The 21,002-nt window shown below is 38.4% G+C and overlaps 3 protein-coding genes across 4 annotated transcripts; 1 reads left to right on the top strand and 2 right to left on the bottom strand.

Moving 5' to 3' along the window:
• The first annotated feature begins 783 nt into the window (after positions 1–783).
• Positions 784–9,599, top strand: tial1 (TIA1 cytotoxic granule-associated RNA binding protein-like 1). 2 transcript variants are annotated; one of them, XM_084376006.1, is made up of 12 exons: positions 784–977; positions 1,452–1,548; positions 1,710–1,808; positions 1,972–2,026; positions 2,135–2,222; positions 4,109–4,184; positions 4,478–4,586; positions 5,509–5,604; positions 5,730–5,814; positions 6,056–6,179; positions 6,312–6,454; positions 7,010–9,599. In XM_084376006.1, exons 1-12 carry the CDS (start codon positions 949–951, stop codon positions 7,131–7,133), a joined length of 1,125 nt encoding a protein of 374 aa, XP_084232132.1. In that variant the 5' UTR covers positions 784–948; the 3' UTR covers positions 7,134–9,599. The 2 variants fall into 2 exon arrangements, with proteins under 2 accessions (XP_084232132.1, XP_084232131.1); XM_084376005.1 differs by having other exon boundaries at positions 1,972–2,222.
• A 325-nt stretch (positions 9,600–9,924) lies between these two features.
• Positions 9,925–16,061, bottom strand: pkd2l1 (polycystic kidney disease 2-like 1; the record flags this gene model as incomplete). The annotated part of the gene is made up of 15 exons (XM_084375276.1): positions 9,925–10,657; positions 10,794–10,935; positions 11,054–11,187; positions 11,336–11,453; positions 11,536–11,657; positions 11,750–11,848; positions 11,934–12,054; positions 12,145–12,326; positions 12,425–12,595; positions 12,686–12,914; positions 13,001–13,225; positions 13,315–13,568; positions 13,665–13,792; positions 14,825–14,938; positions 15,782–16,061. 15 exons carry the CDS (start codon positions 16,059–16,061, stop codon positions 10,550–10,552), a joined length of 2,427 nt encoding a protein of 808 aa, XP_084231402.1. The 3' UTR covers positions 9,925–10,549.
• A 2,908-nt stretch (positions 16,062–18,969) lies between these two features.
• atoh7 (atonal bHLH transcription factor 7) lies at positions 18,970–20,009 on the bottom strand. The gene has a single exon (XM_084374757.1). The coding sequence runs from the start codon at positions 19,837–19,839 to the stop codon at positions 19,408–19,410; it is 432 nt and encodes a 143-aa protein (XP_084230883.1). The 5' UTR covers positions 19,840–20,009; the 3' UTR covers positions 18,970–19,407.
• Between the last annotated feature and the right edge of the window lie 993 nt (positions 20,010–21,002).

Genomic DNA, 21,002 nt, shown 5'->3' with positions numbered 1-21,002 from the left:
TGAAATTCTTGCGAGCTGAGTTGGACTCCAGTCGTTGTAAAAGTCTACCCAAGTCGACCAGAGTCAGTATTTTGATGACTTGCAACTTGACTTGACAAAAAAAGTCAAGTCTTGAGACGCAACTTGGACTCGGAAGTGAAAGACTTGTGACTTGTCTGTGTTCATTTCATGTTTTCAGTTTCAGTTTTTTAGTTTGGCGTCAGTATTGTTAAAGTGATGGGAAGGGAATGTTTTCTTTTTGATGAGAAAAAGGAATAAATAAGCTTTTAAAAAAATATTTGTTGTTAGATTCAATTTATTTCACTGAATATCAACACTTATAATACAAGTAATTCCTTGTCATTCCTTTTAAACAGGTGAGATACATTGGACAATAATACCATTATGAGACTTAGATTAGATAATTAGACTTAGAATATAGACTTGTTTTTCTACCTACCCATTTTTCCATTTATTAAGATAAAGTTCTCTAATGTTAAACTGTCCAACTTTGCCTAAATAAAGAACAATTTGATATTTTTACAGCTTTTAAAAAGTACAATTCAAGTGCTTTTAAAGCACCTAAACCAAACATGTCTAGACTATTTAAGCCTTTATCATCACATCTCAGTTGTTACTGTAAAGGTTACAGCAAAACATAAAGCTCTTACACCAACAGTAATCAATTAACAAGGTCAGTTTGTTAATCTTGCCTGAGATGCTGCAGGTGAGGCTGCAGGATCTCAGGGAAGAAAAGGTGACCTGACTTAGGATTCGACTTGGCGTAGTCGCCGTGACCACGCACGCACGCACGCTTTCCTAGCGTGACGTATGTCCTGGCGCCCGGTCAGCTAGCTTCTGAGCTAGTTAGCTAGTTGTTGTTGTTGACCGCGTACACTGGAGTCGGCCAACGTTGGCTAACTAGCTTGTAACCAACGCTTTCTACCCTGGTGACTGTCGGCATCGACCATGGACGACGAAAGCCACCCCAAAACCCTGTGAGTCATTTTAGGCGTCCGACAGTAGCGTTGGATATCGTTAACGAAGCTAACGTCGGGAACCGGTGGCTAACTTAGCTAGTTAACGTTAACGTTACCCGCTGATTACACAGACGTGATGTAACGGTAAACAGTCCACCTAAACAAGTAATTCCCCACTAACGTCAGATTAACTCAATTATCATTAGGTTCATAATTATGTGTGATTTGTTAGCATTAGCAGTGGCAACTTTCTAACTAGCCTTCACTAATGTTAACGCTGGGCCAGCCTGTAACGTTACTGCAAAGTCAAGTCAGTCAAGCTTATGTAAATTACATCATTTTAATAACCTACTGTCACTAACCATAAGGTACCGTTAATACCCGAAATACACTCTCTGTGCGTCAGTTTACATCACTATCTTTACCACCTCATCGTTACCTGAAGTAATATTTAACAGCTTTCACAAAATGGACCTTCTCTCTCCCCTCCAGGTATGTGGGAAACCTCTCCAGGGATGTTACAGAAATTTTGATTCTGCAGCTCTTCACCCAGATTGGGCCTTGTAAAAGTTGTAAAATGATCACAGAGGTAAGCAGTCAAGAGTGTTGGAGTTTCTTTTTATGACCCCCTGTCCTATCATTCACATTAAGGGGGTTACCAGGTGCCTCTTTTCACCTAAAATGTATGAAAGATGGTGATTTCAGTTGTTACATTTCCACAAAGTAGTAATTTTACCATTACCCTTGCAGCATACAAGCAATGACCCATATTGCTTTGTGGAGTTCTTTGAACACAGAGATGCTGCTGCAGCCCTCGCAGCCATGAATGGGAGGAAGATATTAGGAAAGGTAGGACAGTTCTTCTCGTCTAAAAATAAATGTGAGGTTAGGTGGCTCCTGTTTCTGAATTCCCTTGTAATTCTTGTTCGTTGTGTAGAAAACGTCTATTTTTAAGGTTCATTTAAAGTAACGTCACATTTTGAAATGCTGTCTATTAACTCCCTGCTTTCAGGAGGTCAAAGTAAATTGGGCCACCACTCCAAGTAGCCAGAAGAAAGACACATCCAGTAAGTGTTCACCTATTGATTTTCTAATTTGCTGCAATCAAGGTTTGCCGGAGAATAGTAAATGGTTCCTTTTCATTGTTTGTTTGTTTGTTGTTTGCTTCTCTATAGATCACTTCCATGTGTTTGTGGGTGATTTGAGCCCTGAGATTACCACTGAGGACGTCAAGGCTGCATTTGCACCTTTTGGGAAAATCTCGTAAGTTTTCACTTTAGAGGGTACTTCTTTTTGTATGTGCAGTACAATAAATTAATGTTACAATGCAAGCTTTTTAAAAGTTGGTTAATAATAAGGCATGTCATGATAATCCTGTGTAAGCTTATGCTCTGAAACAACCATCTATGACCATGTTTACATGCATACAACATGGGTATTGACTTAACAGGAAATATTAAAAATATTAAGAAATTCACACATATTGTGAAAAAGAGTATGTGGATTTTAAAGATTTGAAACACAGGTCCACAAGAGCTGGTATCCTGTAAGTTTTTTGTTCCCTCTTCACTGTTTACGAGCTACATCTGACCTGAGATAAATTCTTTCCTCATTTCCTGTTAAAATGGCCACCCATCATAGATAAATAAATTCAAATAAAACTCACAAAAGAGCACACAAAAATGAATTTGAGAGACAGAAACTGTAAAGGGGAAACAAAAGCTTGCATTACACAGTAAGGCCTTGACTACTGATAGACAGACTGATAGATGAGCAGGTTTGGGGAGTTTTATGCTTTTACTCTGAATGTACACTGAAAAAGATAACACAAAGAGTTAAATCCCAAGTTTGCTCTTGTGAAACGCAATGTTTGGAAATCAACATGGACTGTTGGTTTTCGGGAGGACAGCTTCATCTTTGTCAAATTCATATCATCTGTGACACTACATCCATGCATGTAAACATAGTTGATGATGGACCAACATAAATTTAAGTATCACAGGAAAGTTATTATCAGAAAAGACTGAACCTCTTACAGTTTTATGTAATGCGTTCTTTTTGGAACAGCCTCATTATTAATAGTTATTAATTAAAAGTTATTAATAACCAACACAATTCCTGTAAGTTGTTAAGCACTTTATTGCAGTTACTTACTTGTGGTCTGTGTATTGTGTGTCTATGTATTTATGACTACAGTGTCAGCTTTTAGCCTACTTTTGCTTTTCTTTGCATATTTAGGGTGTGGTAAGTAAACTGTATGTCAGTTAACTGTAAGCTGTGTGTATGAACCTGAACAGCTTTTAGTTGTGGGTCTCAGTGAAGTAATAGCACTTTGGTTATTTTACAGAAATGCTCATAGGATTGGACAGGAGCTTGAAGGCTAACAGCAAGGAACTGTGCACTCTGGAGACTCAGATGTAGTTTTTTTTTCTCTATTTATTCCATTCTTTCCATATGTCTTTATTTGTAGATGCTATGTGTTAACATGATCTAGCTTAGATTAACAAATTCCAATACTCAATGTATTCCTCTAAATCTATGTTTAAATTGTCTCATTTTGATTTGCATAGTGTTGTTTGTAGTGCAATGATCCTCTTCCAAAAATTCTGAAAATGTCAATTTCTCAAAATTTGCAGCTCCCCAAACTCCATACTCCATATTGGTGGTAAAGAATTGACCAGGAAAAATAAAGAAATCTGTTAACAGGCCATGTATGCCTTTTAATTCCTTTTTTCTCTTTTGATATTTTCTATATATATTTCTATTTGTAGGATGAGCACCAACATCAGATTTTAGGAATGCATGGTAATCCATATAATCTGTTCCTTTGTGAATTTAAATCAATAGCCTACTATTGAGAAGACTGAACAAGAAGTGGTGCTCTAGTGGCAAGGATCCATTAATACATCTGAAATTATTTAAAAACAGTACTGTAGGCTGCATGTATTTGTACTTGTTTTTTTTATTTTCAAGTGTTGCTTTTAAGTTATATTACGAGTCAGTGCTCAGTACAAGGTCATGATAGCTAATGTACATTAATGTAGGACAGTGTAGAGGATTCACAGTTCAGTGTGTTTTGCGTGGTTCGTTTGACTTTGAAGTATTACAACTGGAAAGTACACTAAAGTTGTTTTCACGTTTCACTCCAGGGACGCCCGTGTTGTGAAGGACATGACGACAGGCAAATCAAAGGGGTATGGATTTGTGTCCTTCTTCAACAAACTGGTAAGGCTCCAGTGCAACAACACAGACTGAAGGTTATTTCTATTTTCTGTTTATTATCCTACTTTAATGCATTTACAGTAATTAAAATAAGATTAATAATCATAGTTGTACTCATAGTCACAACAACTTAAACCATCTAACATCACATTGAGTGTTGCTTACCATAACCAGTGTCGGTATTACTGTGATTAGAAACAGTAGTTTCTATATTTTTAGTACTGATTATGATCCCTAATAAACTTTATAGATTCATCATATCCAGAGGGTTAACTGTGTTTGATTTGGATTCATAGGATGCAGAGAACGCCATCATTAACATGGGGGGACAGTGGCTTGGAGGACGCCAAATCAGGACCAACTGGGCAACTCGTAAACCGCCAGCTCCAAAGAGTTCCCAGGACAGTAAGTTTTAAAGGCCCTGCACATCCAATGTACACCCACACAGAGGCTTTACTTATTTTTGGTGATTAAAGCTCTTCTCAGCACAGTCGGTATGAGCTTCTCAATCATTTCCATGTGGTAGTCAGTCAGAAACATTATCTCGGTTCTTCAGTTGACCCACTTCCTTTGCACACTACGCTAAATGCAAAAATTCAAGCAGATTTGTTAGTGTCTTTATTTGTATTTTGTTTTTACTTTTTTAGAGGAAGCAATCTCAAAGCCTGCACACATAAAAACCAGGCGTGTAAATGTGATACGAGCACATAGAACAACATCTAAGACTGGAAAAGTATCCCCATGTGGTAGTGTTTCTGCTCCGTGTGCACAAATGCTGTCCTGCAAGGCCTGTGACGTGCACTCACAACTGCTCAACACTTGGCACTCACTTGTCAAGTTGACTTTAGAGACTTCGGAGCCGGGGATGAAATAGACAGTGGATTATGTCTCCCCTCCTGTCTTCATCTCTCATTAGACTCAGTACTACCATACGAGCAAAGTATACCACCTTTCTAGCTCCAGACAGTTTTCTGGGGAGATTATTTTCCTCTGAGAATAGCTTGTTTATTCAGTTTCAGAAAAAGTGAATATATATTTTGTTTCTATGTTTGTATTATTACCTCATTGATATTGTAAATATTAAAATTCTGAGTTTGAATTTCTTCAGCAAAACTACATTGTGCCCCTGCAAGGACCATACCTTACCATGCCAGACTTTATTTTTAGCTTTAATGTATCAGTTTGATTATAGACAACTGAGAATGTAGTGCTGATAATTTCATCAGAGGCGTCGTAAATCACAGCTGTGACTTTGGGTTGACATTAAGCATAAACGTGAATAAAGGTCTGACATCCCTTAACACATTTTTTCTTGTTCTTCTTTCAGATGGCTCAAAGCATCTGAGGTTCGATGACGTAGTGACACAGTCCAGTCCACAGAACTGTACCGTGTACTGTGGAGGGATCCAATCAGGACTGTCAGGCAAGTATTGTGCTCTCAAGATGCATTTTCTTTGTCACACTGCAACAGTAGTCTTATCACTTACCATACACTCAAAAAGCCGAAGAGGTAAACACATAAAGCAATGTTCTGTTTGATTCTTTCAGAGCACCTAATGCGACAGACCTTCTCACCGTTTGGTCAGATAATGGAGATCAGAGTTTTCCCAGAGAAAGGATACTCCTTCATCAGGTAGTGCCTCAGTCCAATGCAGCATTTGGCCTCTAGATGTCAACACAAGCACATTGCATGACTCAGTGGTGGGACAGTCAACACACTTGACACATTGTCAGTGGCCTTTTCTGTTATGTTTGTCTTCACCTTGCTGCTCTTATCAAGGACCAGTTGGTTTCCATACTGTTTCTTTTCTGAATTACCTGATAGAAATCTTGTTTGATAATTTTACTTCTAAGCTGCTGTTTTCCTTTTTAAGGTTTTCCTCCCATGACAGTGCTGCCCATGCCATTGTTTCAGTAAATGGCACAGTCATCGAAGGACACATAGTTAAGTGCTTCTGGGGAAAAGAATCTCCTGACATGGCAAAAAATCCACAGCAGGTGAGTAAAACTGACAAGATTATCAAAAGTATACTTTAATGGCATTTGTATACCTTTTTTAATTAACAATGGTGTTGTAATTGTACTTTTTCCTAATTGAACATATTATTTCTCTGTCTTGGTGTCACTCAGGTTGAGTACAGTCAGTGGGGGCAGTGGAACCAGCTCTATGGGAATCCACAGCAGCAGTATGGGCAGTACGTGACCAATGGGTGGCAAGTTCCCTCCTACAGCATGTATGGCCAGACGTGGAACCAGCAAGGATTTGGTGTAGAGTGAGTTTCACCCAGTAGTATGTATTCAGTTAATTCATGAACTTATTGTACGATTATGCTGTTATGGGCGTGAAGACATACCAGAGTCATTAAATGCCTCTAGAGCAGGATGGATGGTGACTTGACCACTCTTCAACTCTAAAACACTGTTTGTAAGATAAAATGTAAAATATTTTACACGTAGGAGTGTCATGACTTTGATTTTAAATTGAAAATTGATCAAAAAGAGCTTTCAGTTTCGATCATGGAAATCAAAAGCTGCATCAGTAACACTGGTATTTGGTCGTTCAGAAATTCACAGTCCCAGTTTGATAGGATATAATTGGATAAAACCAATGATCTGTTGATCTTTACAAATTCAGATGCAATACTCTAACAACAGCATAGCCATCAGTGCTGAAATCTTTTTTTAACTGAATTGAATCGTTAAGTTAAAATTGAAAGTCAAATCGAATCGTGTTCTTTGAGAATTGTGACACCTCTATTTACAACACAGCTGATCTTTGTACGCAGTGACTACAGACATACTAACTGGTCAGTTGTGTGTCTTTACAGGCAGTCTCAGTCTCCAGCCTGGGTGGGAAGCTTTGGATCTCCGTCAGCTCAAGCTGCAGCCCAGCCTGGTCCAGTCATGTCCAACCTGGCCAACTTCAGCATGGCTGGCTACCAGACGCAGTGAGCTGGCCCTAAACTAAACCTGATGCCAAGGGTATTTTGACAGCCCTTTTAGACCACACAGCACTCTTTCATCGGGACAGCTGCTGTGGTAGAAGAAGGTCAGGGGCCATATTCACAAAGCCTTTGTAGCTATAGTTGCTCCTAAACAACAAGTTTAAGAATTATGTTTTTTAATGACAGTTTTCATTTCACTCAGAACTTTTAAAAAGTTTATTTGATGATAAATTCATAGTTCTGTTATGGATAAGTGCTCTTGGGCTTTTGAAGTAAAGCCAAACCAACTGTCTTATTAGATGTTAAAGGACAAGCCAACCCTTAAAATGTGTGGCCGTATGAAAACATTACCCAGCGTGTGACAAAGAGGAGTGCAATGTTAGGATCCTAACTGGATGGCTATCTTATCGAGACCATCGGATGCCTTTCCTCTCATCACACACTAGGTCATTTGACCGATGGGCCATACTATCAAAAAGTCAGTGTATTCCTTCAAAACTAATTGTTTCACTCCCAGATTCAAAATTTGAGCAAATGTTTGTATGTATCTGAATATCTTGAAATGTACACATAGAAACTTAATAGTGAAGTATTTTAGTGGAGCTAAAAGCACACTTATGTCCAGCAGCTCTCTGGACCATGATAAGGGTTAAAATCCCTGTAAACCTCAAACTTTATGACATTAATGATTAAGCTATAGCAATACCTGCTCTCAGTTTGCCAATATGTTTTTTAATATTTCAGTGAAAAATTGTTTGTTATAGACTTTTCAAAATGTTCCTTTACTTGTCATACTTGGGGCGTTTTCCTGTCATTTTATACAACAGAAGACATAACTGCACTCAAGTCCTTATGCATCAATGAGTTAATATTTGTCGTATAGGTTGGTTTTTAAAAGGGCATACATACAATGATATGACAGTGGGTATGATTGGTCATGAATTTGTGCTACAAACTGCACAAGATTGAACCAACCTGCTAAAAGTTGGTTTGGGCTTAGCTTCAGCTCACAGCCTGACGTTCAGTCCATTTTTGATATATTAATGAAAAATGCTTTGTGAATAGAGGCCCCGCGGAAATGGTGGTTTACCTTTCCAGTATATGTGAAGCAACTATTTGTATAAACAACTGTGGCTTTAAAGGAGTTTTAAGTGGTATCTCTTGGGTAAATTTTGTGTACAATTAAAATGTCACATACACAGCTCTAAATGCAAAAAATATTAGGTTTTTCATGTTTTGTATCAGAGTGATCAGCATGTTCTTTGCAGACTTTTGATGAACTTTAGTTTAAACCATAATTTTGCCTAAATTGAACTCATTTATAACCATGTGTCTCAAAAGAAAGGCTATACCACATGCTCACTATATAAAGGAAATATTGTATAAAACCGCTTAACCCCCAAACTTTGTAAAGGTCGTGGACTCTGTGTGCTGATTCTGGGGCTGGTTTCCTAGAAAAATATTGAATCTGAAGTATTTCTCTCCTTAGTTTAGAGTCATTACTTTCTAATGTCTGTGAGAGTTCTGCAAAAAAACGTAGTCTTTAGCACCAAAACCAGCCCCTAATCATACTGCATCATGTTTTATCATCATTCAAAATGCTGTACTTTAGTCACACGATTGTGTAAAAACAAATGTCCAATGTTTTATGCTTACTATGAATCATGATTGTTTTACTTTAAGTTTATTCTGCTGAAAGGGGAAGGTTTCCTTAATGTCATTGATTTGTCAGGGCAGAGGGCACCTTTTCTGCCTCTTAGTGCATTCTGCATTTTCTCAGTATTTGCAGAATATTTCCATCCACCTAAACTATTTAAAATGTTACTGGCAAATTTTGACAAGAGGATTTCTTTTAAAAAATCCTGTCATTTGGATTTAATTTGCATACGTGCCATTCTGTACAGAGTATCACACTCCTTCTAAGCTCACTCTCATTTTCAAGGCATACGAGCCAACAAACTTGATAATGTTTTTGTTTGTTTATTTGGGCTGGGGGGTGTTCATGTAACAAAACAGGGTCATGTTGGCTGAGAGTGTAAATATAAACCTAGGTCACGAACCTTCACGAAACTTAAGAGATAATGTACATACTGTAGGTAGAATGTTATAAAATGAAATGCCATCATTAAATTTCAGCAATATAATTTATGAATAAGCCTTAATTGATGTGTCAGTAAATTCAAACTTTGTGTTATTTACAGAGGCTGTATTACAAATCCAAATTCTTTTCCACTGTGGATTTTCCCATTTTTAAGTTTGTGTGCCATTTTCAGGAAGTAGCAGGAAGCGGGTGATTTCAGCTTGAACTGCACACTGATGACATGTAATATATTTGTTGCTTAAGATATTGAATGTAAATGCAATTTGCTTTTATGATCATAATACATTTACGTTGAACAACAGAAGTGATGTTTAATAATAACGAATGAAATCAACTGAAAAGTCACTTCAAATAAAGAAACATTTGAACCTGGTCGTTCTGTACTTTTATTAGACACTTTACATAGAAATTCTGACAGCAAAGCATAAATTCACTGATGTAGTTTCAGTAATCCTACTAGACAGTAAGTGACATTTAACAATTATTAAACTGAGGTTCTGAAGTTTTTACCACCTGAATGTTAAATACGCTAGACGGCATGTGTTTTTGCTCAAAAGCCTTTTCACCCTTTTTGTTTGCAGTAATGACGGGAAGTGTTTAAAAACATCCTTTACGTCCCAGATCTAATTATTTTATATTTAATGTGATGTTTGATGTAATATTTTTAGATAGATGTCATGTTTAGGTAGATGTCATTTGCTCTGTTACAACATGATGTTTTAGCAGCTCGGGAGGTGGACAAAGGTGATACACAATTATTAAACCAAACATTAAAAACAAAAACGATTATTTATTTTTGTGTCACTAAACTGCAAACAGGTCAGGACGCTGATAGCTTTTGAGCAACTGTAATGGAACATTCAATGACTAAGGCAAGGCAAGAACTCACTCAGTCAGATGTTAGGTGGCATATATACTGGCTAATATTGGATTATAATGTGTAACTTTATTTTCCTAACCTACTGTTGAAATAAATTTATATTGCACAACATTAATAATAAGTAGATTTGAATTCAGGTCTCATCTAAAACATACTTTGTTTGTATCTGAGCTTAAACTTTAACCAGTTTATTATATTAGCACTAGTGCACGTTTATACAGTATTTACATATCTCCATTACATGAGTACTTTAAAGCAGCTGAAGGAAAGTGTTAAATATTTCATTATTCTTGATCTGACAGTCTTAATTGTGACTTTCAACCTGAAGAATCCTTTGAACATTCGAATGTTGTAAAGAAAATAATATTGATGGTGTGTGACCTGTTCATCCTCATGTGTCAGCTGACTGCCATATAACCGTGACTGTGTTTCTTGAGGTCGATCACATAGGAGTGTCGCGTGTAGAGTTGGACCGAGCCGTTGATCTCCTTGGCGTCAGCCCTCTGTCCACACGAACCAGGACGCTCCCACCTGAGACGGTTTCATCACTCTGGATAGGGGTAATAGAAAATGAAACTGTTGTATTTATAAGAATTAAACTAAGAACGTAGAGTCTTCCATTTAAAAGATAAAGCATTTGGTGCATTCAAGGTTTTAGAATAACTTAAACCTATTTCCATTCTCACATCATGGTTGGTCACAGTCAGTTTTCCTGCAGTTTGGTTCCCTTTAACTTTCTGTTGTAATCCCAGCTTCTCCATAATCAACTCAATCCTGGATGTGATGCCGGCCACAGAGCTCTCAAGCTGGACAACTTGTGCTGTCAGTCTTTCATGTTAAGAGAAAGGCAATTCCACTTTAGGTTATTGTTGTAATTCAATTCAGTTCTTTTGTTTAAACACAATTAAAGACATTTCATAGACTGAAAGTAAAACCCCTTCCCTACCTAAGAAACTGTTCCCGATCCACAAAGGTGTGATTGGATTGGTTCTTCTGCTCATTGGATGTTACAGGAGGCTTCTCCAGTAATTCCTTCTCGTAATTCATTCCAAGATTTTTGAGTTCAGCGCTGAGAGCATCCTGGCAGAAAAATATGAAGACCATCATGAAAACACATCTTTGTCTGCATTTGTTAGAAACATGTATTTTATTTTCAAACTAAATAAGAAACATATCCAAAAAATGACTGAAATCTTGTAAATCAAATTGTACAGACTGTTACACACACCCTCTTTTCCTCCAGCTCGATTTTCATCCTCTCTTGTTCATCTTCATCTAGAATTTGGTTCCCATCACGGTCAAACCGTGAGAAGGCTGCAGAAATTTCATGATCAGCATGTCCCATCCTACGAGATCATCAGAGCGGTAAGGGTTACATTTAACACTAAAATTAGCACATGCTTTTCATTGTGATGTTTTGTCACTTACTCTTTCAGAGTTTCTCTGAAGTCTTTGAATTCAATTTCTCCAGATCCAGATCGTAGCGCTTTCTGAACATCCGATATTTTCTCCTTTTTAAGTTTCAGCTTTGTAAATGTCTTCATATAGCTCTGAATTATAAGAGAAAACAATTCTGTTTGTATCTCTTGTGAAACTTTATCCATATATGTATCTATTTCTACATCAATCTAATTGCCTTTACCTGTTTGATAATGTCAGTAATCTGTAGCTCATCTTTTTGGGATGAGAGTTCCTCCTTTACCTCAGAATATGTGTCATTTATGATGGCCAGAAACATGTTCTGGGGGAAAGATACATAAAGAGATAATGAGAATACTCATTTTTATCCTTTAAAATCAAACATCTTGGGAAGCAGAATGACTTACCAGCAGAACAAAGAAAACAAAGAACACATAGGTGACAAAGTAGATTGGCCCAAGAACTCTGTTGGCTCGGTCGATGGCATTGTAATCAAAGTCTCCAAGAATAATCCTGAACTGTGTGAAGCTGCAGAAAGAAAGAAAATGTTTGATTCGTCACTGCTCAGTCATCCTGTTGTATGTCCTGCTGAGCCATTGTTTGTTGGACGCCTCTTACATGCATTTGACGAAGGTGCTGAAAGTTTCAACCTCTGTTCCAAAGAGCAAATATCCAAGTTGAGCGTAGGCGAAGAACACAATGAAGAACATGACGGCAAAGCCCAAAATATCTTTAGCACATCGACCCAGTGTGGAGGACAGCTGCGTCATGGTCTTGTTAAAACTGATGTACTTGAAAACCTGAAGGACAAGAGGAGAAAACTTTTGGATGAAGCACAAACCAGATCATTTTAGTAAGTCTGAGTGATGTGTTTGTGTGAAAGATGTCAATAGTTTACCTTGATCCACGCAAAGAACAAATTCACTGCATTCATGTTGTTGTACTGTGTTTGCCAGAAGGCCAGGAATTCAAAATCAGCATAGATTTGTGGTTGTTCCAGCAGTTTGCCGAGCAACTTGTCCACTTTGACTGTTCGGAAAATATTAAATACAATGGCAACGATGGCGAGCTGGGAAGGAGAATAGTTTTACTACTTTGAAGCCAAGCAGAATCAGAGAAAAGGACGTGTTTGAATCAAATACGAGTGACATTTTCTTACCATTATGACAATGATGTCCAGTATGTTCCAGATGCTTTTGAAGTAGGAGAACTTGTGTATCCGCAGCTCAAGAATCTCCTCCACAATATAATAGAGGATGAATAAACAGAAGACCATCTCGCAGCCGAGGATGAAGTAATCCCAGGTGGTGATGTAGCGAATCAGCTTGACTGTTCTTATCTGGTAGGAACTGATCGCTCCGCCGGTCGCTGGGAATTCAACCACCAACCTGAAAGAAGTGGATTAAACTTTGGTCAACCAATGGATGGGTACCAATTTGAGGATAAAGCTTCTACTGTCAATGGTGGTCTTTACCTGATTACGCAGAACATGTTGATGTTTGCGTTGTAAGTGGAGAAGTCGATGAAGGCCGCTCTGGTTCCTCGGTCAAGCCACAGGTTGTCCACCAGTTCCTTCAGTGTGATGACACTCTCCTCTTTGGTCAGACTCAGGTCTTGATAGTATCCTGCTCCACTGTAGGTGGTTAGCAAGCCCCAGTGAGAGGAACCTTTGATTTCTTTCTCTGTGTGGTAGGTCCAGCTGCAGAGGAAAAAGACAATTTTGTTGTAGTTCTCTGATCTTACTGCATACCCACAGTAACCCTGTAAGGAAATCAGTGAGCGGCTTACGCGCTGCCATTGATGAGGCCGAAGCTGAGGTCATCCTCCTTCTTGTCATTGTAAACATCGAAACATCCTGTGATCTCATCTTCAAAATCACTGTGCACCTTGCAGGAGTTGTTCAGGATCTTGATCTGCCTCATTCTGGGAACTCCCAGCAGCATGTTCTCATAGTAGATGAAGGACTTGTCTCCGCTGTCCAAGGACTGGTTATTGTACCATTTAGTCCAGTAGAGGCCGTCCAGTAAAGGGCCCTGGGCATACTGTTCATATAACAAGAGAGTGGACGCCATTTGAAATGCACATTGAATAAATCATATAATCATTTCTGAGTGATTTGAATGTAGCGGAAAACTCACAGTCCAGAAGTCGGCCATGGTGCTAATGGACTGAAACTTAACCCCACTTTGACTGGCTGTATTCACAAACAGGTCCGTCATGGCTTTAGTGTAGTAGTAGGTGCTCGAGCTGGTCATACCGTATGTCACTGAAAGACAACGTAATGACATTGTTAATGCCCGATCGTTGATTCCTATCTGGCTTTGCTCAGGCTCAGCTCTAAATGTTGCTCCATTCAACGGGCCCAGATAAGACCGCTCAGGACCAGACACGCAATGCCTCATTGAGGACTTGTTGTTTGGCTGTGTTTATGTGACTGCAGTCAAATGGATCCAGATTAGAGGCTGTAATTTGTTTGAAGAGCTGGCCTGACGCAAATAGCCTCATCAAACAATGTAAATCTAACCCATACAAAGCAACAATGGACGAGGCCAAATGCTCTTATCTCTAAAAGGCAAGAGATGCCTATGTCCCTTTCACTCTTAATGCTCAGCTGGACAATGACTACCAGGCAGAGGGATGGGGAGGGCATTTGTGAGGCTTTTGATGGTAAATCAAACAGTCAAAAGTACCCTATACAGTAACATCCAAATGGTGAGCACTTCGACAAACTGATCAGCGTTGCTAAAACAAACAGTTGTTTGAAACATGCTAAATAAGACGTGAGGTACATCAATATGTGAACAACAAACAAATATGCAATTCACTTCATGGAAAAAGATCTAATGTGTTAAATCTTCAGGACAGAGTTAACAAATCTCATGCTAATGTTTTGGCCAAGTGGCTTTGCTCTGATGAAAGCCACTTGGCAGAAATGTTAGGATGTTGAATGACAGTCAGTCAATGATAGTCAGAATACACTGGCGAAATTTAGATTTGTCAACTCTGTCCTGTCCTCTGTGTGAGTGTGTGTGTGTGATAACTTTGAATCTTTGGGTATTTAGCAGTTGGCGTCTTTGAATGTCCTGGAAAGTAGGCTTAAAATTTGAGTTTTTTAAATGGACTTTCCTTAAAGTATATTTATTTTCAAGGCGAATAAACACATTCCCTTGTGATACTGCCTGTAGAAAATGCTAAAAGTTGCTTGCAAATTCTGTTTCACCAGCAAAATAAACATTATTTTTTACTTTAATTTTGAGTGCCAGTGATAGACATGAGCTGATATGAGTAGAGTACTTACGGAGGCATATATCCACCAGGAACACCAGATAGACCAATAACTCCCGTAGCGTAGTTCGGACAAACAGTTCTCTGTTGTTTGAGGTGTTTTCAGTCAGTGTTGTGCCCCACAAGCCTTCAGAAAGAGTACAGCGTACAAGATGCGGACACTGTTTTTCAAGACCTTTTCATGCAGAGGATGTATTGACTTTCATCCTGAAGTAGCAATGAAGTGATGTTTCACTAAAGACTTAAATTGATAAGCCAACAAGAAAAAATGTTTAGGGAAAAATATTGAGACATACTGAACCAGTACCGAACATTATGTCAGGGTTACGACACGGATTCCAAAAAAGTCGGGACACTGCAAAGTTGAGTAAAAATAGATCATTTACAAGCAAACTGTGTTTACTGGCAACAGTTTAATGAAGTGTTCCCGAGCCAATGTAGTTATATCCTCTATACAATCACAAAGTGGTGAACATTGACCCATCTTTGCTTGTGAATGAGCCCCTCAAAGACGCTCATTACATACCCAATACTGATACTATCACCTGTTACCAATAAACCTATGGAATGTTTACAAAAACTCATTGAAGATGATGAGCTAAAACATTCAATATATTGTCTTTTCATTATTTTAAAATGAGAATATATCAAAAATGATTCACACATTATCACATTCTGTTTTATGTTTTCTACAGTGTCCCAACTTTTTTGGAATCAGGGTTGTTATTATAGTTATAACTGTACAGACCAACTAACTTAGCATGTAATGTGATGACTTACAGTAGATACAGTAAAACAAAACAAACATATTAAACCATTGCTATGATGTTATGACTGTAGCCAATAAAGTTTCAAGGGGTATGAATCTTCTTATCAAGTTATTTGCCAGGTGCCATCTGAACTCATTTAACTAGTTATACAGATGACAGAGCAGAAATACTGTGTTGAACTCCGCTCAGTGGGTTCCTACCTTTGATAAACCAGCAGCAGCCTCTTTGTTTCTTCATCAGGCTTTGGTCAGCGGAGGGTGGTTCCTCTGGGAATGGGCCGAGCGTGTCCTGTTTGTATATGCTGTCCATGGAGCCCTGGAAGAGGGGCTGGGGGTTGTAGATGGTGCTGACAGCTCTGGGCAGAGGCAGAGGGGAGCTACAGAAGCCCTGGTTCACCCAGGCGCCGTTGCCAGTGCTGTCTAGTTCGCACTCGACCTGTCCGGTCAGGTGGCTGTCGGCCCGGTTGTTCAGGCACTTCATGTTGTGTTTGTCTGTGTGACCTGCTGGTGTTTAGATCAGACAAGAGAGCGAAGCAGAGCAGTGTTGGCAGCTTTTGAACACCTGCCGGAGAGATGATTGTAAAGAGTGGATGACATCAGCTTTGTTGAGGGAGGAGCTGCTGGTCCTCTGCTGGAGCTTTTGTAGTCTTGAGGTTGAGTTCAAACACATTTAGGTTGTAAAATGCTGTAATAACACGACATTGACATGCTTGCGTCCTGTTTTGCATGGGCACACAGCAAGGTTTAACCAAATACTTCACATTTGGTCAGTCGTATAATCTAAACTATCAATCAATAAGAGCATGTGGTAACACTTTATATTATTTATTTAGTGTTTGTTTGTATAGGGACAAGGAAGTAGCATAAACTGCCACACACTACAGCATTTAAGCCAAAGCCTTTAAAATACAAACTCAACAAATAACCCTAACCCCAGTACAGACACGAACTCAGCAAAAAATACAAGATAATACAGACAGAACAATATAAAACACAAACTGAAATACGACACAATAAAACACAGCAAATAACCATCAGTAATAAATTGTTAATTAAACTTTAGTTAATAGTTATTTCACTGTTTACAAACAATAAACTGCTTTATAAACCATTTATTAGGCAATTGTAAAGGTTTATAAATCAGTTGCAACCTGGCCATCTAAATAATGTTTATAGATGAACAACACAGTATTTGTTGACCAATCACAAAATATTTAAAACATCAGTTGCAACTTAACAATAAACAATTGCTTAATACATGGTTTATAAAGTGCTTTATTGTTCGTAACAGTTAAATTACTATTAACTTACGTTTAATTAGCTATAAACTTACAAGTTCAAAGTGTTTCTGAGCTTGTGTCTAATCTTTAGCCTGTTTCAAACTTATATTTATATGATATTTTCTTATATTCTTATATTTTTAGATTTGAGTGTTACCAATTGTGTCTCATAAATAATGATTTCATGTTCCCAATAGGCAGTGCATTTGGTAAAAAACTCAATTGATGTGACCAGAAAGCAGAGAATGTTACTTATTGATCAGCTGCCTCCTTCTCACGAACAATCCTCCTTTGAACTGGCAGCGACGAGCTGAAATGATAAAAATACCTTGACAAAAAAAATCCCCACAATACTAATTATAAATATTTTACATTTGTTGGAAATGTCTGATAAAAAGAGCATCCAGCCATGTTGCAAGGGAAAATAATTCAGCAGTTCAAAGCCATTTTAATTTGTTTTGCCCTCTCAATTACTTCCATGCTGAGCACATTGTTGTCACTATTGATTAACAACTCATCCAATAACGTGCTCCCATTGAGGACATCAATTAATTGCATGTTGATTATATTTTCTGTCACCAACTGTTTGCGGCCTGTGACTGAATTAATGAAGAGCGTAATTGCAGTGTCACGGACGGTCTCCGCCTCATTACCATTACGCACTTTTGACTCTGCCGTCTATTCATTTTTGACATGCCAACTGTCAGAAAGCATTTATTAGGTATGCAAACATTCATCGTGGCATATGAATCACTGTGACCATCTGTATCAGTGTTTGGCACCTCGTCTATGGGCCAAGTGTCTTCTGCAAAACCAACAGGCCTCCTGCCACACTCATCACAGTATTTAAATGTTTTTGACTAAAATTTGTTGAGGAAATAAGGAATATCTAGTTATATATTCATTATTTGCTTATTTCGTTGTATACAATTTGGTGTATGACATCCATCTATGTATTTATCTTTTTATCTCTGTACGTGTTTGTTTGATTTGTGCAGACATTTAACTAAACAAACTGGAATATGAAATGATATAACAAGAATATAAATCCCCAGTCAACTGCATTATCATATTAGCAGTTAGAGAGTACAGTTAATGCACCACTGTAGATGTCTTCTACTTAATGCAGATAGAGTTTGGGTCCAGCTATGTGCGTTCATGCTCCAGCGGCTCTGAACAGAGCGATTACACACAGCCATTACCACACAATAGAGTTTAATTTCTGCTCCCACTCTGAAGCCGTGGCAGGATCTGGCACACAGGCTTCCTTAATTTGCTGTGGCTTGTGCCACTATTCAAACTTTCAAATCTGGAACAATCACTTTTCAGTGGCCGATGATTAGCATTTAAATCTGTAGCTGTGTGGCTCCAAAGATGGACAGTTGTGGATCATAGGGCGTCCGACCATCCTGTGGCAGATTTGAAACAGTTTACTACTGCAAAATGTGTTATTTTCATACATGAAAATTGAGAATAGAAAGGTTAAATTATAGTATTTGGTCTCCTTAAAAATAAGTTTATCTTAAATGTTTAGAATTTGGTTCCCCTCTGACGTAATACTGTCTTATCTCGGAGCACAGGAGCTGAGGACAAAAGGGATGATTTATTCCCCAGGGTGCAGAGCAAGGCCGTGCAGCCGACATGACCTGCCATTACTCCTACTGAGAACCTGACACACTAAACAAAGGACCTGCTGTAAATCAGTTGTTCTCCTTGATAGCCTTTTTTATACATCACAAAGGAGACAAAGTGAGATCATTAGGGTTAAAATGCCAAAGATTTCTAAAAATAAGAGGACGTTTTTATTGAAATGAAAATGTTATGCAGTAAAAGTTCTATTGAGTTAAATATTATCAGTATGTTGGGATTATATTTTGCCAATATACATTTTTTAAAAGGTTTTTTAACAAGGAATCAGCTTTGTATGTTTAAAAAAAATATATAAACCAACTTGCACATTATGTAATGGAATTACCAATGTTAAAAAAATCTCATATTTTACCATCAAAATAAGGTTACGACTATACCCAACAGAGAAGACATTAAAGAAGAAGAAAACTGATTTTTTTTCATACAAAATAGTTTTTATTTTGGATCAAAAACTATAATTCAACAAAATAGAGGTCTGCATGTGAAAAATAACACCTGTTTTTCAACTCTACAAACATGTACGTACACTTTGACAAAATAGTTACATATTGACTAAGACCACAATGATTTTCTCAGAATCCATTGAACATTGCACAACATTTTAGGGCCATATCAAAATAAGTGATAAAAATACATCATTGCCTGTTTCTTCAGTACAATCTAGTGGTCATTATAATGACACTACATTTCTTTCATTGCTATACTTTGAACAAAAAGATGCTCAACATTGCAAAAGTAAAAAAAACAAACACTTGAAATAGAAGCTTTTCTGATTGTCATACAAAAATAAATACAAAAAGAAAATAATGCAATACAAATGTATTTACTGTCTCCTAGATTGAAGGAAAATTATTCACACCCAACAGCATGACTGATCATCTACCACATGGCAGCAGTTTATGCGTGAACCTGATGGCCGTCGAACTGATATGAGAAGGACGAGTGGATGTACTCCTGTTCAGTCGGAGAGTCGTACCTCATGAGGCACGGGTAGTTTTCAGGCTGCACGCAGTCAAACTGCAGGTCCAACCACTGCCTGTGAGGAGCGTTGTGCCTCCTGGCGTCTGTCAGGATCCGGTTTAGGGCCATGATGTAGCTGAGGGCCATCTGCAGAGTTTCATACTTGGACAGTTTTTTGTCCTCGCCCCACTGGGGGACCACTTTACGCAGGCGATCAAAGGCTGTGTTCAAACCCTGCATCCTCTTCCTCTCTCTGGCGTTGGCAGCCATCCGCCGCCTCGTGGCGGTCTCATATTTCTCCGGGCTCTTGGAGTCCGATTCTGAGAACTCGGATCCAGAGTCAGTGCAGCTGGGTCGACGAGACTTCATGATTTTTGGATGAAGAGATCAAACCGGTGTATGTCCTCAGATCAGAAAGACTCAGATACAAGTCAGCAGATTTATCAGAGAAGTTTCTAGTTCCAGCTTCAGTTATCCTCAGAGGTTTCCTCAGTGTTGCAGCCTGGCTGATGTCCAACTGTCTGTCCTCTTTGGTGCTGAAATGTTTGTAACTCCAGATAGTGGACAGCCTGAGGAGTCCAAGGTGTCTGTGGTCCTGGAGACAGTGAGGGAGCAGCTTTTATAAGAAGGAGCAGATGAACAGGTGGCAGCAGGTGGAGTCCCTGCCCTCTCCCCCCATCCTCAATATTGCTCATAGAGAAACACACCCATTTGGACTCATAAACACACACACACGCATATATACACACAGTCAGTGCACACACACACACACACACACACACACACACACACACACACACACAAACAAAACCTTAATGAAATTCCAATTATCTTGGGCTGGGCTATCTGGCCGTGGCTTCACTCAGAGCCATGTGTCACAAACACCAAAAGTCTGCCATCTGGTAGCACAACTCACCACAGCTGATGATGCAAACAAACTTTAAAAAGGCTAAGACTGTGGATATGTACCAGTTAATCTTACATTTCCACCAATTATGTCCCATCAAGAACGAATGCCATTAAAAACTATGAAGGATTGAACTCTCAATTAAACACAATATTGACAAATCATGTAATATAATTACTGTCAGGTAAATCGGTTAAAGAAAAGTTTCTATTTTTATTTTGTTTGAAATTCACTTTACTGTCAAAGAAAGGAATTCAAATTTGACTAATTGTATGTTTAAAAAGTTTTCTTTTTCTTTATCAATATTTTACCAGGTTTATGTTTTCTCCTTGTAAAATTTAACATTTTTATTGTGAGTGACTCAGTAATTGTTATATATTCATCACAGAATTGAATCTGTAGGTATCACAACTTAATGTCACATTTATTCACAAATGAAATGGTTTTGACAGTTTTTTTAAAGTTACATAAGCCACTGAGAAGTCCCCTTTCACTTCTCATGTAACTGTGATAATAACCATAATCTGAGATTAGCCCGAGGCAACAGAAGTGGAAGTGTGGCCTGTAACCTGAGGGATTTTAACAGCACATTGGGGGATTATGGCTCTCAAACAATATGGGCCAA

Source organism: Pagrus pagrus (genome assembly GCF_965226575.1).
Source record: "Pagrus pagrus genome assembly, chromosome: 15".
Classification (NCBI taxonomy): Eukaryota; Metazoa; Chordata; class Actinopteri; order Spariformes; family Sparidae; genus Pagrus; species Pagrus pagrus.
The sequence above is the reverse complement of the archived record's forward strand: the minus strand, read 5'-3'. Positions and strand labels throughout refer to the sequence as shown.

Bases quoted from the DNA above. Each gene is read 5' to 3' on its own strand.
- atoh7 (XM_084374757.1), bottom strand. From the start codon at position 19,839: ATGAAGTCTCGTCGACCCAGCTGCACTGACTCTGGATCCGAGTTCTCA.
- tial1 (XM_084376005.1), top strand. From the start codon at position 949: ATGGACGACGAAAGCCACCCCAAAACCCT. The intron at 1,549-1,709 runs GTAAGCAGTCAA...TTACCCTTGCAG, and splicing joins GTTGTAAAATGATCACAGAG to CATACAAGCAATGACCCATA. The intron at 6,455-7,009 runs GTGAGTTTCACC...GTGTCTTTACAG, and splicing joins CAGCAAGGATTTGGTGTAGA to GCAGTCTCAGTCTCCAGCCT.